At 40.6% G+C, this 22,172-nt stretch overlaps 1 protein-coding gene across 5 annotated transcripts in view; it reads left to right on the top strand.

The window, feature by feature from the left end:
• PATJ (PATJ crumbs cell polarity complex component) overlaps window positions 1–22,172 on the top strand; it is a 214,023-nt gene that overhangs the window by 175,442 nt on the left and 16,409 nt on the right. For all 5 annotated transcript variants that reach the window (XM_034778751.1, XM_034778749.1, XM_034778750.1 and 2 more), the window contains 5 exons: window positions 6,970–7,053; window positions 11,951–12,144; window positions 13,931–14,078; window positions 15,263–15,349; window positions 21,181–21,298. In XM_034778751.1, the coding sequence (XP_034634642.1) occupies window positions 6,970–7,053; window positions 11,951–12,144; window positions 13,931–14,078; window positions 15,263–15,349; window positions 21,181–21,298 (631 nt within the window). The remainder of the gene's footprint in view (window positions 1–6,969; window positions 7,054–11,950; window positions 12,145–13,930; window positions 14,079–15,262; window positions 15,350–21,180; window positions 21,299–22,172) is intronic.

Raw genomic sequence — 22,172 nt, 5'->3', positions numbered from 1 at the left:
GATGCCCTTGACTGTGCCAAAGTGGTGGCTAGATCTTATGGAGGTTGTGCTGGTGGTCCATCTAGATATCTGGCTCAGAGACTAGAACAACACATTGGAGACAGGGCAAATCAAAATTAACTGATATCCCTTTTATGGGGATTAAGCTTTTCGGAGACTATCTGGACAAGGTAACCAAGGACCATTCGGTGTCATGCAAAAGAAGCCTCTTCATCATAAGTTCAGGCCTCCTCCCTTGTCTAGGCCAAGGTTCTGGAAGTGGAGGATTTCTTCTCTCCACTTCTTTCTCTTCCTCAGTATTCTTCACTTCCTCTTTTGTTCTTGGCCAGCTTGGTCTCTCTTTTCTGCTTCAGTTCTTGCAGGCAGGGCTCATTCCCTTGCATCTCCCCACTACTCCCCCAAAGCTCCATCCTTCAGCTTGAGCAAGCAGGCTGACTGGAATGAGGTGCCCCTCCCTTTCACCCCTCCTCCAGAACCCCAATATCTCGTAATGGAGGTCCTCTGAGCCAATTGAGCCTGGTATTTTACTTCCAGTGTTTCCTGGACCTGACACAGATTGAGGCTTCTGCCGAATCCTGGAGCTGTGCTGCTTCAGCTACTGGTTCCATAAGCTGTAGTTCTCTGTGGAGGCCCTCCCCCATAATCCCTTCTTATCTCCCTACTTGCCAGGTGACTTCTTTTGAAAGAGGATGACTGTCATTGATTAGTAGGGTGCATTTTAGTTTCATGATCCTTGCATTTGTTTTTTTTTCCCCTTTCCCATTGCCCCAAATGTTTGCAAAGGTCTTGATTGGTCTTGTTGCCAACTTGCATTGGGAAGAGGCTCCTGGTCGAAACGCCACTTCTTGTCCTTCTGAGCAGGAGGAAAGAAATATTGCAAAGGGATTAACTCAGTTGCCATTAGCTCTCAACAAATGAGTGTTGGAGTCTCAACCAACAAACGTAGAGTTTCAGGTCTACCACTGATGGGATATGCCTAACTGTAGATGGCTTATGTCAGAACAGCTGGTGAAATTGCCCCATGATTGTCTGTGATTCTCGAGCCTGAGGGCTCACCAGGTCAGTGCTTTCCCTGTTTGGGAAGTTGATTTCATTCATCTCTCCACAGTCACATAGCTTCTCTGAAAGATCAGGTAGAACAACCTGTGGGTAACTATGTTCATTCCCTGATGCCTGTGCTATTTGTGGTTTTTAGACCTCCAGGCCTGGATAGGAGGGAATCTCTGACCAATTGTTCCTTCTTCACTGACCATATGAACCAGTATATTCACCTAAATCTCACTCTTCCTTGTGTGAAGAAAAGCTTCACACACGTGACGTAATGAGAACATGGTCATTCTATCCAGACAGAACAAGGTCCTTCAAGAATACATGCAGGCTATTTATGACCTTTGCTGCCAGAGTCTAGAGACAACCTATATCCACATAGAGGTTATGTGAGTGGGTCTTCGACTATGTAAGAAAATGCTAGGAGTTATCCAGAAAAGATTCCCCCAAGCCATGTTAGAGCTCAGTGCATTAGAGCTCAGGCAGCCTCCTGTTTGGGGAATATTCCTCTACCTGAGATATGTAGAGCAGCTATGTGGAGCTTGAGCCACACGTTTACCACTCACTGTTCCCTCATATAGGTTTCCAGATCAGATATCAGTTTTGGGAGGGCTGTCCTGCAGTCACTATTCAAGTAGGACTTCCTCTTACCCATGTTCAAGCAAATAGACAGCCGCTTGTTAGTCATCGAGAGTGGAATCTGTGCGGCCAATCACTGAAAGAAGATGGAAAGGTAACTTGCCTACAATAACTGTGGTTCTTCGAGGACAGACTCCATAGCCCTTCCCCCCACCATTATGGAGTCTATTCCTATGAGATTCTGCACTGAAGAAAGAACTGTGTGGTTGGGCCTGTTGACCCTTTATGCCCTCAGCTAGAGTGGGCCTGAGGGCACCAAGGGCACTGGTGCAGTCCCAATAGACACCATTGGCCAAAGAGAATCTGATCTTGTGCACATGCGGACTAAGGGTCGAATCTATGAACAACACATCTTGAAGAACCACAATTACTATAAAGTAAGTAACGGTTCTCTTGCTGTAGTTTCCCTTTGGCTTCAAGATATTCCCATCACCTTTTACTCCTGGTTCCATAAATATGGATGTTTAAAATTGTAGAAGTCTGAAAATTTCCTGTTTAACGTGGAGCACTGCTGTTTGCATATCCTGGCATGTACACTGGACCTTTCAAACACACATGAGAGCTATTAAATAGTATTTCACTTTCTGATTTGTATAGTGTTCCGAGATTAATGGAGCATGCATTGTCAAAATACGCAATGATTAAAATGTCTAGTTTCGGCACTTTTTTGCCAAAATAAATAAATAAATAAATAAATCAGCGTGTATTTTGTAGCAAATAAATATCTTACTTTAAAGAACCTTTTACCTGATATATTTTTGAGCTTCTTCTTCTTTTTTTTTTTTTTTAACTTTTCAATTTTTGTAAAGTGCCGAGCTTACCCATAATGCCAATAGGAGCTGCAGATGCTTACTAGCTCTGAAAATCAGGCTCTAAATATATAGTATTTTCGTTGTTTGCAGTGTTGCTGTAGCCGTGTTGGTTCCGTGTTGATATCAGAGGGATGAGGTAATACCTTTTATTGGACCGACTTCTATTGGTGAAAGAGACAAACTTTTGAGCTACACAGAGCTTTTCTTCAGTATTTTTGTTCACACATAGGGTGACGTGTTTCCCTTACGGTGTGATTCTAGTAAAATGCAGATCAGGGCCGGCTCCAGGCACCGGGCAACCAAGCACATGCTTGGGGCGGCACCTGGTAAGGGGCGGCCAATCTTGGGGCGGCGGGGGCAGCGTGGCATGGCATTCCACTCGGGGGGGGTTCCGGCAGTGCGATGCTCAGCGGGGGGGGGGGTTCCGGCGGCTCGGCGGGGGGGGGCTCGGCGGGGCGGCGCTTTTTTTGCTGCTTGGGGCAGCAAAAAAGTTAGAGCCAGCCCTGATGCAGATCAAAAATATATGTGTATAGTCACATATGTTCCTTTATAAATATAAGAGAGCACAATCAGAAAATAAATGCATTGCTGCAGTATACTGCCTTCGGCTGGCCGGCCCTCAGAAGTGTAAAGCTCTGACTAAAAGCAAGTTGACATTCTCCTTTGGTAGACGTTCTCTTTCAGTAGATGTGGTTTTTGTTTTGGTATCCATAGATCATGGCTTCTGTCCTTGGGACCCCCAAGATAACCATGATATCTTTGTACATTGATGGAATCATTACAGATTGCCATTCAGTTGTTGGATGGCTAGACTAGGATACTGCACAAGACCAAGACAGGACATAAGACACCTATATAGCATGCATATAATATGTAAGCAGCTTTTTAAATATTAACTATAATAGTGCCACTAAGAATCCCTAACTGTAACTTAAATGTTTTTTGATAATTGTACATGTACGTTCAAAACAGTATAATATAATACCCTATGCATATAAGGCCTGATCCAAAGTCCATTGAAGACAATGGAAGACTACCATAGAGTTCAATATACTTTGGACCAAGCCCAGAAACAATAGGAGGAAGGATTACTGTTTGTTTAGAACTGTAAGTTAAGATCAGTCTCTTTCTTTCTTAGTGCTGTTTTAAAATCTTGACTGTGCAATCAGCATCCATTGGTTCAAGTTGTTTGCATCTACTTGACAAGTCTGATTAAAATCATCTGGCTAAGACTATGTAAGAAAAATAAGACTTTGGCAGGTCAAATGCATTTTTTAAATCTGGAAATGTTCTTTATCAGAATAAGTGTAGCAATGACAACAGCGTTCCTTTAATTACAGTATATAAATTGTGACTATATAGCCCACTTAAATTTCTAACATGTGCAAGGACACCAGTTTAATGGGGAACCAACTGCTTTCTCAAATAATGAATGTAAGTGATTCAGGCTAATAGTTTTTGACATTTCCTGAATCTAAGCCTTCAAGAACGAGGGTGACATCAGTAGTATTTTTAAGTATCTGGAGATTTGTATGTACTAAATAATATTGGGGAAGGTTGGTAACTGACTGGGCTAGCTGGTTTTAGAAGGAGCTGTGAATGCTGCCATTAGATTGATCACACGCACAAAAACTACGTAAAAGGAATTAAATACAGGGTCTTACAGTGGAAATTGTTAGGCAAACTAAGCTACAGATAACACTACCATCCATCTATAACAAGGCTTATTTAAATTAGAAAGTACTTCACACTACAGGCACTGTGGAATAACCTGTAAAGAAACTGAGTATTCAAAGTTTCTAATGAAGTATTTATTTAAAATTGTGATAATGGAAGTGTTTTATACAGGTTTATCTCCAATCCTTAAATCAGCTCTCCAGATACAAAGTGTGTTTATCCATGTATTTGTACAATGCCCAGGGCACTGAGGCCTAATCCTGATTAGGATTGTGAGTGCTCGTACTGTGCTATTGCATGGTAACAGGAAAAATTGTATTCAGAACTCTGAGTTTCAACTCCTTGCCCATACTGCATATCTTGTACTGTGTATCTGCTGTACACCTTCCTACTATTTGCTCCTCTGTGTCCGAGTAGAGTTGGGTGGGAAACAGTTTTCCCATCCCATGAGAATTTTGGTATTTTGAAAAAATTCTCTGTCCTAACTCATGACAAAAAAAAAAATAAATATCAAAATCTCGAAATTTTTCATGACATAAACATCTCAAAATAGCAGCAGCAGCAACATCTTCAGATCAGGTCAATCGTTTGATTTTGACCTTTTAAAAATGATTAATCTGAACATCTCAACAAACCTTCCCCACAAATAGTTTCGGGTCATTTTCTGGATTTTTTTTTTTTTTTTAAAGTTCCTTGAAAAATTCCCAGCCAGCTCTAAAAGTACACAGTACTTGTTGCTGTGTACTGCAGACTCACAAGTCTCTACTGACTTTTCCTAACATGTTCCATGTGCTGAGTCTGCTATTTCAAGTAGAACTGATAGAAATGTGAAGGACTGGACTCTTCTCAAATCTTGCATACCTTGTCTTGGTTCTACTGCCCCAGTGCACCAGTTTGCATCTGAGGTTAATCAAAACTCATTGCTGATACCCATGACTAACTTCAGATTAGAATATGTTTGTCAGCATCATCCCAGGAGCTTCAGCAAGATGAAAAGCCCCAGCACCAGCAATTTAACATGATCTTTCATTTTTTTAAAGAAGATGTAAAACCTGGAGGGCAAAAAAGATTGACATTGGAGTAGCATGGGGTTTTGACGCATGAGGCGTTGACTGCCCAAACGTAAATGAATTTGTTGTCACTTAGTTCTTTTGGTGGCAGCTGCTTACATTATTTCTACAAAACCCTGCGGTTACCGTTGGTATTGTTCCTTAAATTGATCTGTTCTTTTGATTTCTTAATTATCTCTGTTACTTGATTACATAGCTCATAGTATTTTGCATTCCTTTATGCAGAATGAAATCTTCTCCCCCCCCCCCCCCCTTTTTTTTTTTTTTTTTTTTTTTTGCATCAGGGATATTTATATCAGCTGTAATCCATTTGTGATAACTGTCCCCTGCCCTGCCAGTTTTGCTCTGGATAAATGGTGTATATTTATCAGAGAACAGAGTTCGATAATGATGCTGTGCTTCAATAAGAGCAGAGTAGTTGTAAATACAAGTCTACATCATTAAAACAAGCAGTAGTGGGACTAAAATGGAGGAAGCTTCTGGACGTTTTCTTTATCACAGGATTAGCCTTTGGACATTTGATTTCCCCCCCCTCTTTGTTCAGGTTACACCACGTGCGCCAATAAAGTATCACACAAAGATACTTTTCTCTTGTCATGTAACCTTGCGATGAGTGATGTATATATGCAGCATCTAAAAATGTTTTTAAAAACATGAACACACTTTATATGCTACCAGCGGCAGCTGTTTCCTACTTATATGCAGTCAGGAAGGGACTGCAAAGCAGGGTCTGCACTTTACTACCTTACAGCCTTGTGCTACAAAGCCTGGAGAAAGACTGTTTGTTCATAATATATTGGGCTGATAAAGGGACTCTGAAACTATAACATGTAGGCCTCATCTACTCAAGAGATGGGTATGTGATCTCAGGTCTGAGGGTATCAGTACACATGATTATCGGCTGCATTGTTGCAGCCAATGATTCTTTGTGTTTCAGTGTTTGGAGAGGACAAGGAAAGAAGGAAAGTTATAAATACACTATAAAATGGCATATCTTTTTTGATGATGAGGCCAGTTATCAGAACTGTGGCCTAAGAAATACTGCAGTGGGGTATTGGGGGTGAAGGGAAACGATGCAAAAAGAAAGCACTAGCAAAATAAGAAAATGCTCTTTGTAATGCTTTTTCTGTGGGGACATCTACTGCTGGCAATAAGAGTGTATCACTGAAACCTTCCCTGAACTACATCTGCCACTGCCAACAGTTTCCAACCTCAGTAATAAACTAGTATTTACCATTGTTCATTTCTTCTGGATTTCATTTCTTGCAGATCTAACCACCCTATTCACCACACGGCATCAAGTTCCTGCCTAATGCTGAGCATCTATGCCAAACCCTTAAAAATACTCATAACTCTGAAAAGTCTGGTTTTAAAGTATGTCATAAAAAGTAAATGATATTAATGCACCAGTTCAGGTAGAGTTCATATATTGCTGATGCCAATGTATAAAAATGATAGAAACCTAGTCAGAAGTACTACTCTGAAGTGGTGAGCAAAATATTTTTAACCAAAATGTAGATGATAGCAGATGAATGGGTGTAATAATTTTCTTATTATCTGTAGCACAGCCTTACTTGTCTTCACATCAACTAAATCATGGAATGCTGTGTCTTTTGAATATGGTGGTACTCAGTTATCTGCTGTGTGATGTGGATGAGTAACTATCAATTTTAAGAAACTTTTGCAATGGATGAGAATTAATGCAGAAAATTTTGTTTCTACAGGATGCCATAGTTATCCATGAAGTTTATGAAGAAGGGGCAGCAGCTAGAGATGGTCGACTCTGGGCTGGTGATCAGATTCTTGAGGTAAATTAATCATGAAGCCTATTTAAATAGCTTTGTATTTAATCCAAAATTGCTTTCTTCAGAGGACCACTCTAACCACTTAGTAGATTCTGATACTTGTAATGAAGACACCGGTTACACTATGTTCATGAAGCCTTTTTTTTTTTTTTTTTTTTTTTTTACCAATAAGAAAATCCCAGGAAATAATATTTCACAAACTGCTATAAATTACCAATTACAGTTTGAGAATATATTACATTTTATCAGACAAGACAGTTTTTGAATTACATCCATGTCATGTACAAATGTACAATAGTTAAGAATCATCCGTTTAATCTTTTATTTAGAAGCCTGCTTTACAGTGTAACCTTTAGTACCTTTGTTATGTTTTATGTTCTGCAATATATATGTAGAGCATATCATTGCAATTCTGGTCAGCATTAGTACAACATCTTCAACAGATTAATAATCGTAAGTGTGTATGTTTCATCAATAATCAACATAATTATAAAGGTGTACCGTTTTTACTACCCTTTTTATAAGCTTGATATTTTATTTGGACCCCAGAGCCTTTTAAAGCATTATACTGAGAAAAATAGAGTGTTTATGGTTTATTTTTTAATGTATTTTCTGTAACTATACATGGGCATAAAAGCTGAGCTTTGCAGGATATCATGCAAATAAGTGAGTGACTGCAGAGTCATTCCAAACTATTCATGCAGGCTGATCTATGGAGCTTAGTCTGTGGTGTAAAACCTTTAGACTTGTATTTTGCTTATATAATTAGAGTAATTTGATTGACTAGTTCTATATGCACATGGTCACCAGAACAATTTTATTTGTACCTTAATGTAACAAAAAGACTGACACCATAATTGTTAGAGACAATTGGAAATTCAAATATATGGAAATCTAGAGAGGAGAGGGTTAAGAGAGGGATGTTGTTGACTGCAAATTAGACTTGAGACAGACTCTGGTGGTTCTAGTACAGCTGTTTTTAGTGTCTCGCTGTCAGATCAGGACAAATTCCCAGCACACCCATTTTGCTGTAGTGCATGGGGTTAGAAAAATAGTGAGGGACACTTGGGGAGTTGTTTTTACAACTCTTGCACAGAAAATATTTTTTTAATGTTAAGGCTATATTTATTTTCATTTTATAAACAACTGTGTCTGAACAACATATGATTATTAACCATGTGATAAAAATGGAGAAGGTTAATAAATTCTTCACTGACCATGCAGGAAGGTGCAAATGTGTGTATGCCATAATGTTTGTATGAATTGTAACCTTTAAAACTGCCCTAATGAGGCAAATGTACAACATGTGTAGACATATATGTGTAAAGAAAAATATAGGGATGTATAGCATATTCATAAATGTATGCATCCTATTTAGAATTAATGAATTTAGTGTATTTTATGACTAATATATGACTGTGATATGATTAAGAGTACATAGAACTGACCTTTTCCCTGCATAGTAACTTATAAAAATATACACTATTGTATTTGTGTCAGTATTACATTCTACAGTTACTGTATTATACTTTTATAAAATTACTGTTTCATTTTCCCTATTAAACTTTTAAATTTTGACACACTAGAATTTTTTTAATATATGACAAATAAATGAATGCACAGATCAGATAATCTGAAGTTGGCTTAAAGTAAGCTTGAAGGATTAGATTTTTATCTGTAAATGTCTATTTCACCATACACACACAAACCAAGGAAAGAATATTTCCATTGATGGTAATCGAAATTTACAGATGGGCAAAGTAACAAAAATGCTGCTTGAGAATTTATTAGAGTTTGATTTAAGGATATTTACTTTGTATAATTTGACATGTGAAGTTGACAATTTGTATATTAACATGTATAAAGCTTTAACACTTTGAATCTCAGCATCTACTGTCATTAAATAATTATTTTCTCTTTCTCACTCACTCCCACCCCCATATTTTCCTGCATCTGTGAAAATTTAAATGGATAAAAATTGGGGCGGGGGGGATGCTTTAAAACTCATAATTTTGTACAACTGTGAAATTTAAATTGATAATTTAAAAGAAATTTAAAAATAAACATTGGTATCGATTGACATTATGCAAAAATAAAAATTGAATTCTGCAAAGCCTACTTTAAAGGATATTGATACAGATACTACGTTTGGCTAGATCTGGAATCAGAATTCCAAGTTTCAGTACTTTTTGAATACTTCTAAATTTGCTCAAACCCATTGCACCATTCAAACTCAATCTGAATTTACTAACCTATAATGCTTTCAGATTAGGTCGAGAAGCTTAACTGAGAGCTTCTGTAGTGGTCTTGTGTGCCATCTATTGGAACAAAGCACAATAATCATCTAATAGCTACCTCTTTAAAGCTAAAATATTGTCACTAACTTTTCTGTAAGTTTACATTTGAAGATAGTGAATCTACTAATGAGAATTAGAGAAAATAATGCTCTCTTACCACAGATGAGAAGGTCTGGTTTCCAGCCAGCACTTAATTTTTTCCTTATTTTTTCTGTTCTTCAGCATTGTGATTTTGGGAGGAGGGGGAATCTAAGCATTCATACCAGCAAAGAAAAAGCAACAGAAATGTATAATGTGCAGAGGAGAAAGATAACACTTTCACCTCTGATACTGGGAGTTGGAAGTAGCTTTATGAATGTAAATGAATTGAGTTTGGTCATTTCTCCCCATTGTTCAGTAGACAAGAGTGAACACTACAAAGCCACCAGCTGACAGCTTTCTGATCAGGAGAGGCCAGGACAGAGTTACCATAAAAAGTACATCTCACTTCAAGTTGAGGTGACCCAGTATAAGGCATCGTAGGAAAGCTCACAGTGCAATGTGTAAAGCTTGGCACTGTAGAAGCATTGGTCATCAGAAAATGGTGCTCAGCACCTCAGAAGTTCAGGCCACTAAGTTGAAGTGCCTCGGCACTCTCAAGTTTGAAAATTTTGGCCTGAAGTTATGGTAGGTGGTGGGTTTTTGTCTATGGATATCTGCAAGTGTGAGTTTTCCCACAGTGGCCTATACCCGTCACCTCCACTCAAGATGAGAGGTGACAAACTAAAATGTTGATTTGATTCTCCTTTGCTTTTCGCTAGCTGGCTTCTTTATTCACCTCTGTTGATAAAGGCAGTGGGGAGATATCTGCAAATACCAAATCACTGAATACCACATATCTTGCAGTCAGTTTTAGTCGATAGGAATTTTGCCTGCATAAGGACTGAGGGATCAAGCCTCAAGTTAGAACCTACTGAAAAGGTTTTAGATAACATTGGGAATTATTATACGGTACTCTTTATGATGTTATTGCACCCATATTTTCCAAGAAAGGAATGCCCTGGTTTGCTGTGCAGTACTTTAAAAACAGCGTTGTCATAACTGAAATACACAAGGTCAATAATCAACCATGTCAAATTGGTAAACCATAGGGTAATGTAAGAATGGCTAATATACAGTAGATAGATGGATGGTGTTGTGGTTAAGGCACTAGATTGGGACCCAGGCAATCTGGGTCCAGTTCCTGCCTCTGCCACAGATTTCCTGTGCGACTGGGCAAGCCAACTTCTTGCTCTGTGCCTCACTTTCCCTCTCTGTAAAATGGAGTAAGAATACTTCCCTGCCACACAGTGCTGTTACAGGGATAAATACATTAATGTTTGTGAGAGGCTCAGATACTGTGGGGATGTAAAGCTCATTAATAACTGTGTGATGGGTTGGATCACAGAACCCTCCTTGGAAGCTGCCAACTGATGTGCCAAGACTACTTCTGCCCCTGCTTTCCTGCCCTGTCAGCTTAGGACTTCAGTGCCCTGCCTGGTTTGAGCCAGACCCGCTAGCCTGCTGCAAACCCAGACCCAGGTCTGAACCACATCCCCTAACAACTGCAGGCTTAACTGAAAGCAACTTACAGAAGTGTTCCTGTCTTTAACACTCAGATGCCCAACTCCCAATGGGGTCTAAACCCAAATAAATCGGTTTTGCCCTGTATAAAGCTTATGCAAGGTAAACTCATAAATTGTTCGCCCTCTATAACACTGAAAGAAATATGCACAGCTGTTTGCCCACCCAAGTATTAACACATACTCTGAGTTAATTAATAAGTAAAAAGTAATTTTATTAAATACAGAAAGTAGGATTTAAGTGGTTCCAAGTAGTAACAGACCAAACAAAGTAAGTCACCAAGCAAAATAAAATAAAACACACAAATCTATGTCTAATCAAACTGAATACAGATATTCTCACCCTTAGAGATGCCTCAGCAAGTTTTTTTTTCTCAGACTGGACACCTTCCAGGCCTGGGCACAATTCTTCCCCCTGGTACAGCTCTTGTTCCAGCTCAGGTAGTAGCTAGGGGATTCTTCATAATGGCTCTCACCTTTGTTCTGTTCCACCCATTTATATATCTTTTGCATAAGGTGGAAATCCTTTGTCCCTCTCTGGGTTCCCACCCCCTCCTTCTCAATGGAAAGACACCAGGTTAAAGATGGATTCCAGTTCACGTGACATGATCACATGTCACTGCAAGACTTCATTCCTCCCAGCCTGACTTACAGGAAGGCTTTCCTGCAAACAGAGCCATCCACAGTCAGTTGTCCTGGTTGATGGAAGCCATCAAGATTCCAAACCACCATTAATGGCCCACACTTTGCATATTTACAATAGGCCCTCAGAGTTATATTTCATATTTCTAGTTTCAGATACAAGAGTGATACGTTTATACAAATAGAATGATCACATTCAGTAGATTATAAGCTCTGTAATAATACCTTACAAAAGACCTGTTGCATGAAGCATATTCCAGTTACATTATATTCACTCATTAGCATATATTTATAAAATCATATAGAGTGCAAGGTCACAAACTGTAATTAGGAAAAATAACAGTTTGATGGTTATTCCAGGTTAATGGCATTGATTTGAGGAATGCTAGTCATGAAGAAGCTATCACAGCCTTGAGACAGACACCTCAAAAGGTGCAACTGGTTGTTTATAGAGATGAAGCTCATTATAAAGATGAAGAGAATTTGGAGATTTTCTATGTAGATCTACAAAAGAAAACAGGCAGAGGACTAGGTCTAAGCATCGTTGGAAAACGGTAAGAACTTCTGTGTTTTACCACAACTGCGTTCCAAGTGAGACTTTATTTTGCCATATGAACAATTGTAGCCGTTACATAGAATGTGAAATACAGAAAGAATGGCTCCAGCCACAAAAGTCAGGATCTGAACTTCTCCGTGGGGGTTTTGGGGTTTTGATTTAGACTCCTCTAGAAATAACAGTGGCGTGTATGTAATATAACAACACTATTCCCACGGCTATTTGTTGTTTCCCTTAGCATTTGGCATTTTGTAGCATAACATAATATTACTAAGAATATCAGTTTGCGAAGGGTGTGGTCTAGTGAGCAAACATAGGACTGAGAGTTAAGCGCTCTTGTGTTTTATTCCCAACTCTGCTTGTGTCTGTGACGGCTGGCAAGTCCTAACCTACCTGGATTAGCTTTTCTAGCTTTAAAATGTGGATAGTACTACTACCCACTGCCTGGAACTATTTTGAGGATTAGTTGGAGAGCTCTACAATCATTAAGTATAAAATACTAATAAGAACACAATGTGGAGTCAGAAAGGGTACAGTCAATAATAGCTGCTTAAAAAGTAAAAGTGGCTTTTTACTAATGTATTTTTAAAGCATTTCTTTTAAAGTTGTTTATACTAAAGCTGTGGTATATTAATTTATCTTCTATTGCTAGAGAAAACTTATAGCACAAGCAAAGTCATTGATCAGTCTCTGTGTGTAAAACTCACAGCAAGTGCTGTTTCTTACTGCCAAAAAAAAAAAAAAAATCATCATGTAGTTATCCAAACCGCTTGTGGTCAGTAAGGATTCTATGGCAGTTTTCACAAGAGATGTTTAATACTGGTGTTGTGAGCAGATTCTCATATAGGTTATTTAATTCTACTTCCTGAAACCTGATATGGTATTCTCCAGCCCTCCCCACAACTGCCTTCATGCTGGACTGTTGTGTAGTATTGCTACGTGCTCCTATGGCGCGGTTGCGTTTCCCTCCAGAGCTAGCTGAATTTCTGTGGTAGATTAAATTATCCCTGTGTATAATTAATATTATTATATATCATTTTGTTTGTGAAGCACTTAGGTTCCTTCAGGATAAAAGAAGTTAGTATTCACCTGACTTTGGCCCTTTACTTCCTCCACACCAAGCTGAAGTAGCTGAACTAAGTACCAGGAAGTTCTTTAGGGACTGAGGAAGTAATTTTCTTGTTCTGTGGCTGGTGGATCCACTGGTCTTGTCCCCTTCGTGTTTTAACCCACCTCTACCCTGCTCTTGCAAGCCCCACAGTCTAGGTACTTGGGACGTCCCACAGAGCTGGGCTCTGTGCTGCCCAGGGTGCATAAATTCATGTGCAAGCTACAAAAATCTCTGTGCTCTTCTCTGTGCCTTGGGGCGCTCCAAGGCTGCAGAAAAGAGATAACATTTGGCCCTGTGTGGAAAAGGAAAATCTATAGTGAAGCCACTTCTTACCAAGCGTATCAAGAGATAGTCTAACTCTATCCTTAGCAGATTGTGCCTTGGTGTCTGGGCAGTATTTTTATATTACAGTAGCATATGCTTTTCTTATCTGAACAGATTGTACACACCAGAACTAATAGCACAAGGGGAAAGGGAAATAGTGCATGGTTTCCTATTTTAATGGGTTTAAAATCTGTAGCTTATAATCACCTCAGAAGGTTAGGTGTAATCTAAAATTAGTTTTTCTCAGCTCCCAAGTTTCTTTTAATGTCTCATAAATGTATGTAATCTGAATTGCACTCACAGAGACTAGTGGATTGTGTAATTAGCCATATGCTTCTTGTATTATCAGAAATGGAAGTGGAGTGTTTGTTTCTGACATTGTTAAAGGAGGAGCTGCAGACCTGGATGGGAGATTAATACAAGGAGATCAGATCTTGTCTGTTAATGGGGAGGATATGAGGAATGCCTCACAAGAGGTTGTTGCCACTATCCTCAAGGTGAGTACATAATACATTCTTAGATATGAAACTGCAGTTACTGAGTGTATACAAGGTAATTATCTTGGGGTGCTATTTACACATAGCCTGGACAACCTGAAACTGATTATCAAGACAGATAGGGAATTTGATAGGGAAATTACATTGGGAGATTCATTTAGTTTTAGCTCTTCATATATATTTATGTAGTACATAGTAGCAAAATGAAAATACAGATATCACTTTAGGCATTTATTTGAGAATGTAACCATTTATTTCAAGCAATGGGAAAATGTTATGAAAGCTGAGAGTCATAAAATTGTGGAACTGAATTGGAATGAGATGCTTTTGGGTTTGCTGGCACTAACCTAGCAGCCATAGAACTCCAGTGTAAATTTGTTCAAGCCCAGGCTTTCCTCACATGTTGGTGCTGTTGCCCTGAAGTACTGGGGGACAAATCCTGGCCAGAAATACATCCAGGGCGTGGACAAGCCTGCTCAAGGAGACTCTGCCCCCTCCTTTGCTACACATGCACAACACTTTCCATGGGACTGTGGGAAAGGACATTGTGGATGGGCCAAGGAAAGAATGCCTGTGTTAGGGTAGGAGGGGACAGAAGACTGTGGATGCGATTTCTGGCCATAGGGAATATTATTGTAGCCTGCTACCTCTGCCATCTACCTGAAATTATGTTGGGAGGAGAGGTCTCTGTCCTCCAGATTCCATGTGCAAAGTTCTTTTATTCAGGCTTTGCATGAGGGCAAGGATTTGGCCCATCTAGGAATCCGCAAGCAAGGGTATGAGGATGTGTTATTAAAGTGAATCTGCTTATGTCAAATTCAGATTCATTCTGTTTTACAGTATTTTTCCTGCTGATGAATTGTTTTCCGTTGGACAGGTAGGGTGGGGTTTGCTGCTGGTTTGTAATGGGTGGCTGAGCATCTAGCTCCTGATCAAAGGGTCATTCAGTCAATGGAAAGACCTATTGAAATCAATAGATTTTCTATGAAGTCCTTAGAATCTGGAATGGATGCCTTTTACGTTGTTCAGATAAAACAAATGGAATAAAAAATTAGGTTTTAGGTTTCAATTTTCAGTGGTTTCTTCAACATTATGGCCTGAAAATATATGTGAGTAAGTCTAGGAAAGCAGAAATATTGTAACCCTGTTTAAATACCGTGTATTATATGTTGTTGTATTCCAAGTGTGCTCAAGGGCTAGTGCACCTAGAGATTGGAAGACTGAGAGCTGGTTCTTGGTTATCATCACGGAAAACATCCCAAAGCAGTCAGGTTAGTGACAATTGTATCAATAGACAATAAAGTCGTTGTGGTCTTCATGGAACATAGATGAGGGTCTGTCTGGAGCAGCTGACAGAATCTGGGACTGTTTTAAAATTATCATTATACAATGCTGTTCTTTTTCAGTAGTTTTAAGTAAATCTCATTAATCTACAAGGTGTTTAAATTAGGTGTCCTACACTTAAATATTGGGCAAGGAAAAAGAGGAATGGGCCAGGGCTTTCATTTTCAGCATGTCTCTGGTTTGAGCATACCACAGACCTTTAATCACTTTTCTGTCTAATAAGCCTGCCCTCCCCCCAAAATTGGAATGCTACGTTCCTGTAGCTATTTTTGTAAACCCAAAATAACTTAATGACACTAAAGTGTATCTTTGCCTAGCTTATAATAGCAGAGCGGTGTGCAAAATATTGCACTCAAAGAACACACAGAACAATTTTCTACTTTACTTATTTTTTTTCCAAAATAAAGGAAAATGCTTCCTTTTTCAACCAGGGCAATTTTTTAGCACTTGCACTGTGAATAGTGTTGCCATCAAAACTGAAATCTGTGTGCAACAGTGGAGAGTGGCATTATGGGATGCTGTCTCACCTGAATCATACTGTTTTGACCAGGAAAACTTAAGGTCATAATAGAGATTCCTTCTGGGAACTCTGGCTTACTCACCAAAGTATTTACATTGTGCAAATCAGATTTCTCCCTGGGGGCACAGGAAATATTTTGAGACCACATTATCGCGGTTGAAGATGCAGCATACTACCTCCTCCTCTGTACACAGCCAGCTGTATGGGCAAGTACATAGTGGTATGAAGCCCAGCCTTACCCCACTCTCTCAGGCAACTAGCACCCACACATGTGCTGGGAGAGAATAAAGGCTCTGCTTCCTAGCAGGATCTTGATCATCTCCTGAAAAAAGGAGAGAGCTCTTTGCAGCCTTCTCCTCTCTTTGTGGAGCCACACAGGAGTTGCCCAAAATCTGGTCCATGGAAAATAAGCCAGCACTGCCTGTCTGTGCTTCATAATTGTTAAAGAGTGTAGCTGAAAAAGAGGAAGAAATACTGAGACTGAGCGTGGATGAGGGTCAGTCAGCAAGAAAGCAAGTGTTGGTTGTGGGGAATCTTGGAGTGGATGCGAAAGGGTAGATACACCTACAAAACAAAAAAAGGCAGTGGAATAGGTGCAGATTCAGAAGGAAATGTGGAACATTTCCACTGTGAGGTTTCACATGTAAAAGTTAAAGTTTAAGATTCCACTTCAGATAGTGTAGGTAATGGTATAACAGCTTCTGCTGTTCCTCCTGGTAGAATTAGAAATCTGGATGGATGTATCTCCAAAGTCAGTAACAGAGAAGATGACTTGAAAATTGTACTTGTTCAATAACCACTCAGGAGCCTATGTTCCATTTTCAAAAATGACATTTAGGAGTCTTGAGTCTTACTGAAAGTTAATGGGACTTAAGCTCCTAAGTGCTAGGTCACTTTGAAAGTAAGATTTATGCTCTTATGAAAAAATTTACCCTGAGTTCCTGAAAACCTCTGTTTTCTACAAAGGAAGAAGGGTTGAAGTTCTCTGCCAGGCTTTGAGCCAAAATTAATACATAGAATTATAATGGCGGCAAAGCACAGCAGGAACTCCTCCAGGAATAGAACCCAGCACCCTACTCCAAGCACTATACAGCACACCCCAGGTGACTGCTACTAACATGTTATCCGAGACCTTGGGAACCTCATTTAACTTCTGTGTTTCAGTTCACGCAAATGAGGATCATACTTCCTGACGGGGTGTATGTAAAACTCAGATGTTCCTCAGATGAAAAGTGCTGTATCATTGTGTAACCACACAGACCAAAATTTTCAAATGTTTGTGTCTAAAGTTAGGATCCTAAATCCATATTTAGCCATTTTCAGAGGTGCTCCAATACTTGCAAATCCCACTGAACTCAATAGAAGCTGCAGGTCCTCAACACCTTTGAAAATCTGGTCCGTTTTTTTGTTTGTTTTTTTTTGGGGGGGGGGGGGGTTTAGAGTGCCTAAGTGTATGGATTTACGAGTTTTTGATGCCCATGTTTTGGTCGGTATTACTATTATTGACACTGAAAGTGTCTGTCCTATAGAGTATACATTAGTTGGGGGAAGTAGGGTGAAAATTGATTTGAGTTCTGATAATTGCATGATGTGTGGATTCTTGAAATCCAGGGCTAAATGTTCAAAGTGGCCTTAACATTTGTACTTTTTTTCCCATGTGCAATTCTAAGTACCTCAAAGCTTGGATTTTGCAAGCAGGTCAATTGCAAATACTGAGGTATGTGAACTAAGAAATGACTTTTGAAAACCTGGCTTCCACTCAGTTTTCCACACAGATCCACCAAAGTTTAAGTATTCTATGTTAACTTATATCAGTTGAAGCTGTAACTTTGTAAGTGCTATGTGGATCAACATTTTAAAAATGTTCTACATTAGCCCAATAGTCCAAACATTTAAATTTGGTGATTGGGCAAACAGTTCTTAAGTTACTGTAAATTGTGGTACTATAAAGAGAAGATTTTCAGGTGTTATTGTAGCTTTATAAAACTACACAGCAATGAATGTAATTCCATAGGTAAATACAGATTTTGTGACAATCGATTTATCACTCTTTTTTGTTTCCATTTAATGGTATACATCCCCTTCTCACTACATAAGCACATGTGCCTTGTTTGTACTGCATATCTAAGATTTGCCTCACTCTGAACTATTCAACAGAAACTTGTCTGGCCTACAAGCATTTATTTCTGAGCTTTATTCCGGACTAGTCCATGGAGCTCTCCAGAGAGCTTGTGCTAATGAGTTCTCCATACACTCTAAGGAACACTAATCCTGATTCCCCAGAAATTTTATTAGCACTTTGTGGCTTGAAAATCTATTTGACTAGAAATGTTTCTTCGGCGCAAAGCACATACATGGCTGCAGCTTGGCCGCTGGGATTCAAGTAGGGATGGATGAAAAACTGTGGAAAATATCCAGATGGACTGGAACCCCTCTGTTCTTAGATTTGGATAGAAATGAATAGTACATTAAATGGCTTGTCACTCACCTAGTTCTAGTTATCCAAACAACAAGTTTGCCCTTTGTCCCACTTACTTTTCTATCTCATTCTGTCCTTTTCTATACCCAGGGATTGGACCTGTACTCAAAATAAAAGTATCCATTTAGGATTCTCTGCTTCTCTCTACCATCACCAAACTCAACTTTAATCCTATTGGCCCATCCCACTTGCAGTTCCTTTCTGCTTTAGCTGTCTAATTCTTTAATCTCTCTCTCTCTCTCACGCACACGCACGTCTCTCAGGTAGTAGGGATGTCCCATGGATTAGAGAGTTACTCATTAAAGCCAGTAGCAGGAATGATATGAGTTTGAAGAAGCATAGAAAATACAGTCTCCCTCGCTGGATACAAATCCAGGTCTTGGGGTGGATTTATCCTAGCCTTAGCTAATCTGACAAAGTTCCTCCTCTGCCTTGGTGGGTCCTGCACTTATTGGCAGATTTGTTCGCCTCAGAGATTAACAGCAGCCCTCAGTTTGGCCACTTTGGCTAGTGGCTCAAACCTGCCATTCACTCATCACTGGCCGGCATGGGGAAAAGGAAGGAGAACAATCCTCACAGTCTCTGCTGATCCACCTAGTGGGTCGAGGGAGAGGCCAGGGACCTTCCCCTCTGGTGGGGCCCACAGTCCAGGTCAATTTCTCCTGTATCCAATAGGGAGTTGGGGGGAGCCCAGGCCTGCCCTCTACTCCGGGTTCCAGCCCAGGGCCCTGTGGATCACAGCTGTCTACAGTGTTTCATGTAACACCTGTGTGACAGCTACAACTTCCTGGGCTACTTCCCCATGGCCTCCTCCCAAAACCTTTATCGTTACCACAGGACCTTCCTCCTGATGCCAGATAGCATTTGTACTCCTCAGTCCTCCAGCAGCACGCCCTCTCACTCTCAGCTCCTTGCACGCCCCTCACTGACTGAAGTGAGGTCCTTTTTAAACCAGGTGCCCTGATTAGCCTGCCTGTCTTAAGGGATTCTAGCAGCTTCTTAATTGACTCCAGGTGTCCTAATTAGCCAGCCTGCCTTAATTGGTTCCAGCAAGTTCCAGGTTGTTCTGGAACCACCCCTGTTACCTTACCCAGGAAAAAGGGACCTGCTTAATCTGAGGCTAATATATCTACCTTCTATCACTCTCCTGTAGCCATCTAGCCTGACCCTGTCACACTAACAAATCCCTCACCAGGTTGTCCAAGGGAAGAGAGACTTTGATTGATGAGGTTTAAGAGTTTAGATGGGCCCAAAAAATAACTCCCCACCCATCTGAAAGCATATACGATTCCTGCCCCAAACCACTTGTGCACAGGGCCAGACTGAGAATTTTGGGGAAGTTCAGCAAGACAATTAATGGGATACAATCCAAAGGTCATTGACTCCTATCGTGAAAAAAGTGTCTGTGGGAAGAGAGGAGGTTTTGGTCCCCCACCACCCCACAGTGGCCTGCTGCAGAAGTTAGAGCCCTGCAGCTGTTCCCTACATCCCTAATTCAGACTGTATATATTTGCATTTTCAAGGCTGTCTTTGCAAGGCACGGGGCTAGAAACTTTTTGTTCAACATGGAAGCTGAGTATTCTATGTGTAGTCCCCAAACACGAGCCCCATAATCCATCCCTTCTACAGAAAATCCTCTGGCAGAATCCCGAGGCAGGGAAATTCCATGCAAATCCAGAGATTTTTTTCCCCAAATTCCTTCAGTGGAGTGGGAGCAAAGTGTAACATGCTCCACTATAGAGGTGGTCACGTCTGGCCACCAGAATTCATGGATCTTCTGAGATTTCTGAATCTCGGGGATCTGCAGAAGGGCACAGGGTCGTACATCCAGAAGCCTCTGCAGTGGCTATAGCAGGGGTGGCCAAACCGCAGCTTGTGAGCCGCATGCAGCTCTTTTACAATTGAAGTGTGGCTCGCGGAGCCCCCCACAGCTCTTCTCCCCCCATTCTCCACCTACCAGACTTGGGTGGAGGGGAGCTCAGGGCTTCTGTTTCAGCCGGAGCGGGGCTGAAGCCCCAAGCCCTGACAGGTGCCTCCCACAGGGCAGAAGCCACGAATCCCAGAGACACACCCTGTGGAGCTGAAGCCCTGCACCCCAGCAGGTGCACCTGGCTTTTGAACTTCTGAAGATTATCTTATGCAGCTTAGAGGGTCAGTAAGTGTGGCCACCCCTGGGCTATAGCCTTCTATAGCTCCCTGGCAGCATGACTGTGTTGTTTTTCCTACCTGCAGCAGCCATTGGCACACTCTTTAAAGGGGGATTCCTCAGCACAAAAGAGGCTCGGTATTAAAACTGATGTCCCCTCTGGCTGTACTAACGCACCTGTAGAATTCCCATAGGCTGCCAATGGAAAATGCACCATCCCTCTCATCCATCCTTACACGCAGTCCCAGAGGCAAATGGAACTGTGCCATGGCGGTGTCTGATCCCCACTTCCATGGGGCCAGGAGCAGATCAGCACCTGGGTGGTCCCCACCGTAGGTGTATCTAAGAAGTGTAATCTGGCCCTTTATGACTAAGGCCAGTATTGTGTATCTGACCAGGGATGATAGACCACTTTGGAGAGGAATGTGGAGTTGATGCCTGAGTTTCCAGTGCAGAAGCCCTGTGGATGCAGGAACTAACCAGTCTGAAAACCATTGAACCTATTTCTAGTTTCAGTTCTTTGGCACAGATGGGCCCTCACTTCCAGAAGAATAAACCTGGGGATAGCGCATTTGGTTTGCCCCACAACTACTGGTATTATCTTTATTTTCAGGTGAACCAACACAGCATGCATAGTCACTTTCATCCTGCACTGGCTCCGGTCATCACTACCTTACAGAACTTTGTCAGCACCAAGAGGCTGTCGGCAGATGCATCTCAGAGAAATTCAGGTACAAACTAGAGAGAGATGCCAAAATCACTGTGTGTGTTATTCCTCAGAGACACGAACCTCTGATATGCTGGTTTAAAAATAAAGTCCTATATTAGCTGAATCTGGTTTCCTTATCCATCTCCACAAGATTTATTCTGACATTCCAAACCCCCCTGAGCAGCTTCCAGCAAATGCCATTATTTTTAAGTAAATTTCCAGAGAAATGTTTCCTTCTTCTCTAAATATAGACTTCCCACTCCCCTCCCCAGTTTCCCTTACCTGAGGCCCAGAATAGGCAAGATTCTTTCCTATATTAATAACACTTACTTCTATCCCTGAGAGGGCCTGAAATATTGCCATTTCTTTGCCATGCCTTCCATAATTCACTTCCAGCTTTGCAACTCATTAGCAGTGTACCCATCCCAAACTCAGGCTGAGAGAACCTTTATACCCCCATAGTACCATTCTGTACTGTATTTGTGTGCAATATAATATAGATATCATCTGTAGAGAAAATTACTTCTATATATTAATCAAAATCGTTAACTCTTGAAAGAGACTGATAACATTAATCTTCAGAAACACATCTGATATATTTTAATTAAAGCCAACACAGTTACTGAGAAAACCTTTCTAGAGACTTACCCGTCAAAACCCTGGATCTGAATACTCAAACGTTGAGGCCATTTAGCTCCAGTTTCATATTTTTTGCTTCTAGACCATCTCCAATTCTTCCATATAATTTTAGTGCTTTTTAGCTGGCACTGTAGCTAATTGTCTGCCACGAGGAATCTGTGCCAGCCAGACTGATTAACTGGATGTCTATTATTTACTAATACATCACAAATTAGAAAAGGAAATCAATAGAACTTTAGCAGGCACAAACCAGACAT

This window comes from Trachemys scripta, chromosome 8 (assembly GCF_013100865.1).
Source record: "Trachemys scripta elegans isolate TJP31775 chromosome 8, CAS_Tse_1.0, whole genome shotgun sequence".
Classification (NCBI taxonomy): domain Eukaryota; kingdom Metazoa; phylum Chordata; order Testudines; family Emydidae; genus Trachemys; species Trachemys scripta.
This window is presented reverse-complemented; position numbering and strand designations above follow the sequence as displayed.